Source organism: Planococcus citri, chromosome 4, assembly GCF_950023065.1.
Source record: "Planococcus citri chromosome 4, ihPlaCitr1.1, whole genome shotgun sequence".
Lineage (NCBI taxonomy): Eukaryota > Metazoa > Arthropoda > Insecta > Hemiptera > Pseudococcidae > Planococcus > Planococcus citri.
Genome location: NC_088680.1, coordinates 4,251,786 through 4,264,286, shown reverse-complemented (window position 1 = coordinate 4,264,286; position 12,501 = coordinate 4,251,786). Strand labels below are relative to the sequence as shown.

The 12,501-nt window shown below is 35.7% G+C and overlaps 1 protein-coding gene across 1 annotated transcript in view; it reads right to left on the bottom strand.

Annotated features, from left to right (window-relative positions):
- Positions 1 to 12,501, bottom strand: part of CalpC (calpain-C) — a 66,376-nt gene that overhangs the window by 8,152 nt on the left and 45,723 nt on the right. The window contains exons 5-7 of the mRNA XM_065363354.1: positions 6,743 to 6,932; positions 6,137 to 6,211; positions 5,848 to 6,017 (exon numbers count right to left, since the gene is read on the bottom strand). Coding sequence (XP_065219426.1) covers positions 5,848 to 6,017; positions 6,137 to 6,211; positions 6,743 to 6,932 — 435 coding nt within the window. The remainder of the gene's footprint in view (positions 1 to 5,847; positions 6,018 to 6,136; positions 6,212 to 6,742; positions 6,933 to 12,501) is intronic.

Genomic DNA, 12,501 nt, shown 5'->3' with positions numbered 1-12,501 from the left:
AATTGGTAAATTTTGGTTAATTGGTAAATTTTGGTAAATCGGTGAATTTTGGTAAATCGGTAAATTTGGGTAAATTGATAAATTTTGGTAAATTGGTAAATTTTGGTAAATTGGTAAATTTTGGTAAATTGATAAATTTCGGTAAATTGGTAAATTTGGGTAAATTAGTAAGTTTTGGTTAATTGGTAAATTTTGGTAAATCGGTAAATTTTGGTAAATCGGTAAATTTTGGTAAATCGGTAAATTTTGGTAAATCGGTGAATTTTGGTAAATTGGTAAATTTGGGTAAATTGATAAATTTTGGTAAATTGGTAAAATTTTGGTAAATTGGTAAATTTAGGTAAATTGGTAAATTTTGGTAAATTGGTAAATTTTAGTAAATTGATAAATTTGGGTAAATTGGTAAATTTTATTGGTAAATTTTGGTAAATTGGTAAATTTTGGTAAATTGGTAAATTTTGGTAAATTGGTAAATTTTGGTAAATTGGTAAATTTTGGTAAATTGGTAAATTTTGGTAAATTGGTAAATTTTGGTAAATTTGTTTATTTTGGTAAATCCGTAAATTTCGGTAAATTTGTTTATTTTCCTGTATAACAGAGCAAAGTCGGTTAATCTTGCCTACTGCGCAAGATGTTTTTTCAATAATAAAACTCATCAAAAAATTTTTTTGCAAAAAAATTACCACCAGTTAATTTTTTGCGAATTAAATTACTAAGGTGCACCGGGGCAAGTCAGAATGATTTTTCACAATTTCAACTTTGACCAGCTGTTACTCCCCTTCTAATGAACCAATATGGATCAAATTTATTATGTAGGTTCCCATAAGGGTTCTTAACCTATGGTAAAAATTTGAGCGCGATTGACACAGTAGCTTTCGCTCAGTGGAATAAAATATAAACTGTCCTGACTAGTCAGAACAGGCTAAACTTTGCAGAGGCGTAGATCACCAACCGAGCGTCCTAGAAAAATTGCACAACAACAAAATTGTAGAGAATTTAATTCTCTTTGAGATCACTCTCATCAGATTTTCACTAGGACGCACGGTTCGTCCGCTATATGCGAAAAACTAAGAAATAGAAAGTCTGTATTTTAGACCAAATTCAAAATAAGTTCAAAACAACAACAAAATACAATTGAACCAAAGACATCTAAAATGAAACTGAATCGCGAAAATTTTTATGCCGTGATGAAGTAGGGGTAGTATCCTCAAGTCACCTTTAGTGGCACTTCGCCAGATATAAACCTCTAGGCGCTAGAGCAAGTTTTCTAACTTACCCCGAATTCCAACTTGCCCCGGTGCACCTTACCAATTTTTAATTCCCCCTGTAGGGACGGATGAAGAATATCCTTATGGTGCCCTCTGCCTGTCGTAAAAGGCGACTAAAAGAGGACCAGGCAAGCGCGGAGGCCTAGATAGCAGCCCTATCACCGTGATATATCTGGCATGGCTGGTAACCAAATCAGACGAAAATCAACCTTACTCAAAACTCACAAACAACAGAAAACGGATGGAACTATGGGACCCCAGGTGGAGGTGAACCACTGGTTAAAATAAAAACACGTACGCTAACGAAAGGAAATACAAATTCGGAAACTGGAATGTAAGAGGATATGCAGCCAAGGAAGCAGAAATAAACGGAATTCTAAGCAGCAGAATATAGACTTTGCCATGATGTCTGAAACAAAGAAGAAAGGAAGTGGAACAATTGAATCTGGAAATTACATCGTTATCTGCAGTGGAGTCAACAAGAAAACCAGAGCTGCAGGCGGAGTGATGTTACACATACATAATAAACACCGCGAAAACATCCGACTCATATAACATATGGCATGAAAGAATTGTATCAGCAAGGATGAGATTGAAAAAAGACTTTCTTACAATAATCGGAGTATATGCACTGGAAGAGGGAAGAGAGGAACAAAGCGAAGAGTTCTACGAGCAACTACAGAGGGCAGTACAAGCAGTAAATCCAGAAGATAAATTGGTAATAGCAGGAGACTTGAATGCGCAGGTAGGAGATAAGCGAGTAAAGACAGTAACTGGTATGTATGGAACAGAATGAATGAATACAAATGGGAAGAGACTGATAGATTTTTGCACTTTCAACTGACTAAGAATCATGAATACATTCTACCAACACAAGAAAGATCACAAGATGACATGGAGCAATACAAGAGGACAAAGCTCAATGATCGACCATTTTATAGCCAATGAAAATGCCGCCAAGAAATTCTTGGATGTAAGAACATACAGAGGTCTAGAAATAGGCACTGACCATCATTTTGTTCAAGGAGTAATGAGAATGGAAACAACAAGAATACCAGCCAGGAAAAATGAAAAGAAGATCAACACAAGAGCCGTGGATGACCCAACTAACCAATGGCTGTACCAAAGACGAATGAACATCATTAGTCAAGAGATACCAACAAGCCAGGACATAGAAGAAGAATGGAATAATATCAAATCCATCGTGACAAAGGTGGCAAAAGAAAGCTTAGGAATGGTTCCTTGCAGAATTGGGGCGAAAAGAATAAAGAATTGGGACAACAAAATCCAAGAACTCATACAAAAGAAAAGACAGGCATTTAGAAAATTCATGAGCACAAAAAGCGAGGTTGATGGTGAAGAATATTGAAAACAGTCGGCAAAAGTCAAAAGAAAGTCCAGGAAATTACAGAGAGAAAGCTGGGAAAATTTCATCACATTCCTGGAGCATGACACATACAAATTACGGCCAAAGGTGTACAAGATCATAAGGAGAATTGACACAAATTTTAACGAAAGAGTGGGTTTGCCAAACATTAAAATCAATGATGCAAAGGAATATTTTGAAGAACTCTGGAGTGATGAAAATGCACAAGCTACAAAGATAGAAGATGAAATTGGAGAAACAGAGGACAGAATTTCATTTAAAGAGCAACAAGAAGCTTTGAAAACGGCAAAAAATGCAAAAGCTCCAGGAGAAGATGGCATACCAACAGAATTGTACAAATATGCAAGTGGCGAATTTAAAAGAAGACTACTGGAATTCCTAAATCGGATGTACCAACAAGAAAAGGTACCTGAATAATTCAAAACAGCAATTGTAATACCACTGTTCAAGAAAGGTGATATGTCAAACCTGAAAAACTACCGAGGAATAAGTCTACTCAACAACTGCTACAAGATATATGCGAAAATACTGGCAAAACGACTGGCAGAGCATGCAGAAGAAAAGTTGCCAGAAAGTCAAAACGGATTTAGAAAAGGAAGATCATGCACTGATGCAAGTTATACAGTAAAACTACTGATGGGAAAAAGGATCAAATACTTACAACCTAGAAACACACATGTGCTTCATAGAGCTGGAAAAAGCATATGATAGGGTCAACAGAAAAAAAAACTGTTTGAAGTCCTAAAATATGAAGAAATATAATATAAAATGCGAAAGGTAATAAACAGCATAGGTATATAAGAACACTAGAATAAGAGTACGAATTGGAAATAAACTCTCAGAACAAGCAGAAATAAACAGAGGAGTTCGCCAGGGATGTCCACTGTCTTGTGTTTTATTCAACATATATATGGATCACATGGTAAAAGAATGGAGAAAATGAAGCCAAAAGGAATCAAGATAGACAGAAGGCAAGAAATATCAACAGTATTATTCGCAGATGATCAAGCAGTACTAGCCGAAACAGAAGATGACCTACAGAGATCAATGTATAATTTAACAAAGACATCAGAAAAGTATGATATGAGAATATCATCAGAGAAAACAAAAACAATGAATACCTGGGAAACACGATATCATACCAGGGAGAAGTAGATGTTGGTGGAAAGATTGCAAAGTTCCTGAGAGTCACAGGACTGATAAATAGGACCCTGAGAAGCAGTAAGGTGCGAAAAGAAACAAGATTGAAGGTGTACAATACCCTAGCAATACCAATGATGACTTATGGAAGCGAGGTATGGGCACTGAAGAAATCTGATAAAAGAAGAATAACGGCAGCAGAGATGAAGTTCATGAGGAGAACGGCAGGGGTGACTCTCAGAGACAGAGTCCCATCAGAGAAAATAACAGCAGATCTCGGAGTGAAGCCAGTCATGAAGAAGATAAAACAGTATAGGAAAGATTGGAGAAATCATGTCAAAAGGATGGAGGAAACAAGATCACCAAAACAGGTCCTTCAATATACACCAACGGGAAAGAGAAGCAGAGGGAGACCAAGGAGGAAACTCACGGATACCTCAGGCTCATCCTCAACAGGTTCCACACCGCAGCAGACAGGCCAACAGGCCTACCGCTTATAAGGAAACGACGACGATGACCAATTTTTAATCAACAATCCTCATCATTATTTTCATATCCAACAAAAATAATTCACAATCTTTGTGAAGAATTACCTCTAATTTTCATCATTGAAATATCACTAATTTTTTGTGAAAAATTGTTACCAATTCTCTCGCCTAAAATTATAATTTACTGGTAACCAAACATTATCACTAATTTTTCGCGAAAAAAAACTATCAATTTTCACAAAAAATCATCACCAGTATTCACCAAACGTTATTACAGAAATCATCACAAAAAATTATCACAAATTTTCACTAGAAATCATCATCAATTTGCACCTGAAAACACCCGTCATTTTTCTTTAAAATTCTCACCAAAAATAATTAGGTACCAAATTTCATCAAAAAATCATCACCAATTCTCATCATAAAATGATAGAAATCATCACAAATTTTCACCAAAAACGATCATTAATTTTCAATAAGAATTTCCACTAATTTTCACCAGACGCTATCACCAGTTTTCACCGAAAAATTATCATTAATTTTTAACCAGGAATAATCACAAAAAAATCACCTCAAATTTTCACCAGAAATCGTCATCAATTTTCACTAAAAACTTCCACGAATTTTCTCCAGAAATCATCATCATCGTTTTAGAAATTATCACCCATTTTCACCAAAACTGATCATTAATTTTCAATAAAAATTTCCATCAATTTTCACCAGACGTTATCACCAGATTTCAGCAAAAAAATTATCATTAATTTTAAACCAGAAATCATCACAAAAAATCACCACCAATTTTTGCCTGAATTCATCATCAATTTTCACCAAAAAATTATTACCTTCAATTTTTACACAAAATCATCATTATATGTATTCACCAAAAATTATTACCAAGTTTCACCAATTTTCGCCATAAAATGATCATCAATTTTTATCAAGTCACTTTTTTAAATTATACTAAAAATCATATATAATTTTCATCAGGAATTATCACTAATTTTCACCCGAACATCGTCACCAATTCTATCCAAAAATTATCAATTATTTTCATCAAAAAATTATCGCCAATTTTCAACAGAAAATCATCAACTATTTTCATCAAAAAATTATCGCCAAAAATTTTTACGAATTTTTATAAAAAAATCATCAATTTTTCCACCAACAATTCTCACCATTTTTTTATTTTTTTAAAATCGCCCATAATTTTTGAAATTAGGATTTCTTTTCTATCGTTTTTATCTTTTTCAACATTTTTTTTTTCAAAATTGTTGGAAGGAAATGGGTATGATCATAACCCCCCCCCCCCCAACAATCACCCATTTCCCCTACCTACCTTGTGAGGGGCTATGACAGGAATGATGATGCTTACTTTACGACACCATTAAATTCGCAGAAAGACTCCTACAAAAATCTGAGCAAAATTAGAGGATTTTTACTTAATTTTTTGCTCAATTTGATAATGAAACCGGTCACATTTCCTCACCACAATATACACTTGTACGGTACACTAAGAATTATATAAGTAAGTACTTAATTGAAAAAAAATCAAGTTGGTACTTACCAAAATTCTCCATCACTGGTATGCTTGACTCCCAGGCGTTCTTTTTCGTGGGGTGGTACTTCATCCCATTCGGTCGAGTCTCGAGACCAAGCTCCGATATATTCTCCACTCACGGTTATGGGGTTTTTTAATTTAATTAATTGCACAGGTTCGCCATTGAACGTCTCTACCTGGAAGTGAAAAATCAATTTAGGTAAATGCTGCAACATCCTCATCCCAAGACCCACATAGGGCCACAATAACGCCACATTTTGCGACCAAAATACATTATATCAAAATGTGTACTTACTCTTTCGACGGAGTATAATCTGTAATTTGTGCCTATTTGGATTCCATTCGCCAATTTTTCCGTATACGTGCGTATCTGTAGAACATCGAACAAGAGATCACGAATTAGTATTTTTTTTTTTTAAGGGTACCTAAGATACCCACACAGTACGTTTAGAAAATCGTTTCAGGACAATCTCAAGTTTTGGGTCCACAATCATTTTACTGACTCAAAAGATACTCTAATTATTTAAGAACCTACCAACAGAGGAGCCTCTCGAGATAGGTACCCTTCAAATAGGTCGAGAATGAAGTCACAATTTGATTTGCAGTCACCCAAATCAATTTTCACACCGTCTGGGAATATTTTAAAATTTAGAGCCCAATATTTTGAATTTTCAAAAATTTACCAAAATTCAAAAAACCAGTTCAAGCAGCTTAAATTTTGGTTATGGACGTTTCAGTCCATGCTGTTCCCGAAACTCCCAGCTTCGTTCGAATCCTAGGCAGACTCCTCGAGAGTTCTCTTTGCCCTAGCATAAGGTAGAGGATACTTCTCGAGACACCCTGTATAGAAAAGTAAAAGTCTAATAAATAGCTATACGTGTTGGTATACGTTTGTCATCACCTGAGGAGTAGTTGTGCTTGGTTGAACGGTACACGTGACTAAGGATGTCATATCCAGCAACTTATTCAACATTCTACCGCAAGTTGTGGAATCCTGTCTTATATTAATACTTTCGGTAATACCTCCGGTCAAATCAGCCAATCCGTCCAGCAAAGTACCATATTTCAACGCTTCGTACGACCCATGTAACCTGAAAGAAGAAAAAAACCATACATAATAATAATAATAATACGTAAATAAATAATGGGCACACAGCACCATATATCGAGATTCGAGAATTGGCCATTTTCATGTACTCGTAGGTAGGTAGATGGGTAAGTGTAAGTAAGTGAATCTCGAATCTAGTAAAAAAGAAGATCGACGTACGCGATTATAGATAGAAAGAGAGAGAGAGAGAGAGAGAAAAGGTGCGCACCTTATACTCATCAATGCGAAAGAACCAGTTAGGTATACAGCTCTCGATCATAAGAGCACAAAACGTGTCGTATAAAGATACAATAGAGAACGTCGTCGTCGCAGCATCCTCTCTCTATATACTACCTAATCGATATCGATTATTAATAAATTGTGTTACAACTACATACCACCTCCCATGCTTCCATCGACAATGCAACAAAAAGCGTAAACAAGTTGCCTATTACTATTTTCCATCGGACCATACAACTGGAGAAAGCTGTCGTATCGTAGGAATGCAACAGAACCGGTCATTTGGGAAAAATTCACTTAATACACGCGTTATAATACGAGTATGTGCTCGTCTATGACTCGCTTACGCGCGTCTGCTTCCATAGGTCCATAGTTTGCAGTATAAGGTACCTATATAGAGAGAGAGACTAGATAGATATTCTAGATGTGTACTAGTAAGTAGTTGTACTGGGCACTACAACTTTGCATATTCGCCTACCAGTACCTATTGATAATGACAGTGAACTTGGAGAAGACGGAGATGGTCAACACGACGAGCGACGTAAACTTGCGCAGGCAGAAAACCTGCCACAACCGGGTATTCGTAGTATCTGGTCGTGCCAACTCCAGTACATATACAGAACGTAGAACAGATGCAATAGGTACGCATGTATTCTTTTAATAGTATACCAAATACGATCGAAGGTGCGAATTGATCCGAGATGCTTCTCAATGATGGAAAAATGGCGCATTTTCTCAAAAAAATACCTATAGGTACAATAAACCTAATTAGAATTTTTGTCAAAGTCAAGAATTTATGTCCTCATTTGATAGCGTTCCGTCGTATTTTGATTTTAATTCAGAAATGAAAACTGAAAAGACCATGCAAGATTTACTTTCAAAGAGGAAAAGGGAGGAGGCGCCACATACAGTATGGAAAATTTTGAATAAAAATATGTATCGTGATTTTGACGAAACATTGTTAAATTGTAGCAAGAATTGTTGGTGAATTAAGTAAATTAGACAAAAAATTACAATTGGTTTGCCTCAAACTACCACTTATTAAGCAACAATTTTCACTGACATTTAACAGCAATTCGTCAAAAATTACGAGTAAGTAAGTACCTAATTACCCAAAAGTTACTCGTATGAGCAAATTACCAAGATTATAATAACCAATTACCACCAAAAAGTAGGTACCTTAAAAATATTCACCCGAAATTGTCCCTAATTTTTACTAAGAAACATCAACAATTTTCACCAAAAATCATCACTAGTTTTCACCAGAAAGTAATTTATCAATCTTCACCACAATCATCACCAATTTTTGACATGGAATTACAAATAATTTTCACCAAGATTCACTAAAAATCATCACCCGTTTTCAACTAAAATTATCACGAATTTTTATCAAAAATTTATAAACATTTTTTTTTTAAAAATCAAGTAGTAAGAGTTCTGTAATCTTTGTTAAGAATAAGCATAAGCTATCACTAAATTTTACCAAGGATTATCCCTGATGTTTTTCCAAAAATTATAATCGATTTCCAACAGAACATCACCATCAATTTTCACCAAAAAATGGTGATTAATTTTTACCAAAAATCATCACCAATATTATCATCAAAAATCATCACAAATTTTTATTAGAAAAATAATCATTAATTTACACTAAGAATCGTCATCAGCTTTTGTCAAATATTATCACCAATTTTCACCAAAAAAATATCACAAGTTTTTATGTAAAAATCATCACAATGTTTCCCCCGAAAATCATCATCAATTTTTACCAAAAAATCATGACCAATGTTCACCAGAAATAATCACCAATTTCTGTCAAAAATCATCACAAATTTCCACATAAAATTATCACCAGCTTTCGTCGTCGTTTCCTTATAAGCGGTAGCCCTGTTGGCCTGTCTGCTGCGGTGTGGAACCTGTTGAGGATGAGCCTGAGGTATCCGTGAGTTTCCTCCTTGGTCTCCCTCTGCTTCTCTTCCCCGTTGGTGTATATTGAAGGACCTGTTTTGGTGATCTTGTTTCCTCCATCCTTTTGACATGATTTCTCCAATCTTTCCTATACTGTTTCATCTTCTTCATGACTGGCTTCACTCCGAGATCTGCTGTTATTTTCTCAGATGGGACTCTGTCTCTGAGAGTCACCCCTGCCGTTCTCCTCATGAACTTCATCTCTGCTGCCGTTTATCTTCTTTTATCAGATTTCTTCAGTGCCCATACCTCGCTTCCATAAGTCATCATTGGTATTGCTAGGGTATTGTACACCTTCAATCTTGTTTCTTTTCGCACCTTACTGCTTCTCAGGGTCCTATTTATCAGTCCTGTGACTCTCAGGAACTTTGCAATCTTTCCACCAACATCTACTTCTCCCAGGTATGATATTGTGTTTCCCAGGTACTTGAAATTATTGACCTGTTCAATGATTTTTCCATTTATTACAATCTTGCTTCTTACTGGCTCCTTTCCTTTGAAGGCCATTGTTTTTGTTTTCTCTGATGATATTCTCATATCATACTTTTCTGATGTCTTTGTTAAATTATACATTAATCTCTGTAGGTCATCTTCTGTTTCGGCTAGTACTGCTTGATCATCTGCGAATAATACTGTTGATATTTCTTGCCTTCTGTCTGTCTTGATTCCTTTTGGCTTCATTTTCTGCCATTCTTTTACCCTGTGATCCATATACATGTTGAATAAAATACAAGACAGTGGACAATGGACATCCCTGGCGAACTCCTCTGTTTATTTCTGCTTGTTCTGAGAGTTTATTTCCAATTTGTACTCTTATTATAGTGTTCTTATATAAATGCTGTTTATCACCTTTCGCATTTTATATGTTATCTCTTCATCTTTTAGGACTTCAAACAGTTTTTTTCTATTAACCCTATCATATGCTTTTTCTAGGTCTATAAAGCACATGTGTGTTTCTAGGTTATATTCGATCCGTTTTTCCATCAGTAGTTTTACTGTATAACTTGAGTCAGTGCATGATCTTCCTTTTCTAAATCCGTTTTGACTTTCTGACAGCTTTTCTTCTGCATGCGCTGCCAGTCGTTTTGCCAGTATTTTTGCATATATCTTGTAGCAGGTGTTGAGTAGACTTATTCCTCGGTAGTTTTTCAGGATTGACATATCGCCTTTCTTGAACAGTGGTATTACAATTGCTGTTTTGAAATCTTCAGGTACCTTTTCTTCTTGGTACATCCTATTTAGGAATTCCAGTAGTCTTCTTTTAAATTCGCCACTTGTGTATTTGTACAATTCTGTTGGTATGCCATCTTCTCCTGGAGCTTTTGCATTTTTTGCCGTTTTCAAAGCTTCTTGTAGCTCTTTAAATGAAATTCTGTCCTCTGTTTCTCCAAATTCATCTTCTATCTTTGTAGCTTGTGCATTTTCATCACTCCAGAGTTCTTCAAAATATTCCTTTGCATCATTGATTTCAATCTTTTGGCAAACCCACTCTTTCGTTAAAATTTGTGTCAATTCTCCTTATGATCTTGTACACCTTTGGCCATAACTTGTATGTGTCATACTCCAGGAATGTGATGAAATTTTCCCAGCTCTCTCTCTGTAATTTCCTGGACTTTCTCTTGACTTTTGCCGACTGTTTTCGATATTCTTCACCATCAACCTCGCTTTTTGTGCTCATGAATTTTCTAAATGCCTGTCTTTTCTTTTGTATGAGTTCTTGGATTTCTTTGTCCCAATTCTTTATTCGCTTTGCCCCAATTCTGCAAGGAACACATTCCTAAGCTTTCTTTTGCCGCTTTTGTCACAATGGATTTGATATTTTTCCATTCTTCTTCTATGTCCTGGCTTGTTGGTATCTCTTGACTAATGATGTTCATCCGTCTTTGGTACAGCCATTGGTTGGTTGGGTCATCCACGGCTCTTGTGTTGATCTTCTTTTCATTTTTCCTTGTTGGTATTCTTGTTGTTTCCATTCTCATTACTCCTTGAACAAAATGATGGTCAGTGCCTATTTCTAGGCCTCTGTATGTTCTTACATCCAAGAATTTCTTTGCGGCATTTTCATTGGCTTGAAATGGTCGATCATTGAGCTTTGTCCTCTTGTATTGCTCCATGTCATCTTGTGATCTTTCTTGTGTTGGTAGAATGTGTTCATGATTCTTAATCCGTTGAAAGTGCAAAAATCTATCAGTCTCTTCCCATTTGTATTCATTCCTTCTGTTCCATACATACCAGTTACTGTCTTTACACGCTTATCTCCTACCTGAGCATTCAAGTCTCCTGCTATTACCAATTTATCTTCTGGATTTACTGCTTGTACTGCCCTCTGTAGTTGCTCATAGAACTCTTCGCTTTGTTCCTCTCTTCCCTCTTCTGGTGCATATACTCCGATTATTGTAAGAAAGTCTTTTTTCAATCTCATCCTTGCTGATACAATTCTTTCATGCCACATGTTGTATGAGTCGATGTTTTTGCAGTGTTTATTATGTATGTGTAACATCACTCCACCTGCAGCTCTGGTTTTCTTTTCGACTCCTCTGTAGATAACGATGTAATTTCCAGATTCGATTGTTCCACTTCCTTTCTTCTTTGTTTCAGACATCACGGCAAAGTCTATATTTCTGCTGCTTAGAATTCCATTTATTTCTGCTTCCTTGGTTGCATATCCTCTTACATTCCAGTTTCCGAATTTGTATTTCCTTTCGTTAGCGTGCGTTTTTATTTTAACCAGGGGTTCACCTCTGCCTGGGATCCCATAGTTCCATCCGTTTCCTGTTGTTTGTGAGTTTTGAGTAAGGTTGATTTTTGTCTGACTTGGTTACCAGCCATGCCAGATATATCACGGTGATAGGGCTGCTATCTAGGCCTCCGCGCTTGCCTGGTCCTCTTTTAGTCGCCTTTTACAACAGGCAGAGGGTACCATAAGGATATTCTTGACCCATCCCTACACAGGGACCAGTTTTCAGTAAAATAAAATAAATCATTAATTTTCATAACAAAATCATTTTTAATTTTAACCAAAAATCATCACAAATTTTCACCAGAAATCATCACCAATTTTTGCCAATAATCATCACAAATTTTCACCAAAAAATTATAACCAGTTTTCATCAAAAAAAAAAAAAAAACATCACTAATTTTCACCTAAAGTGATCATATCACCAGTTTTCACTAAAACAAAAAATCACCCATTTTCATCACAAAATCATTCTTAATTTTAACCAAACATCACCACCAATTTTCACCAAACCAACAATAATTAATTTTTACTAAAATTCATCACCAATCTTCATCCAAAAATTATCAGCAGTTTTCAGTGTTTTTACCAGAAAAGCAACACAAATTATTAAGTACCAAAAATTATC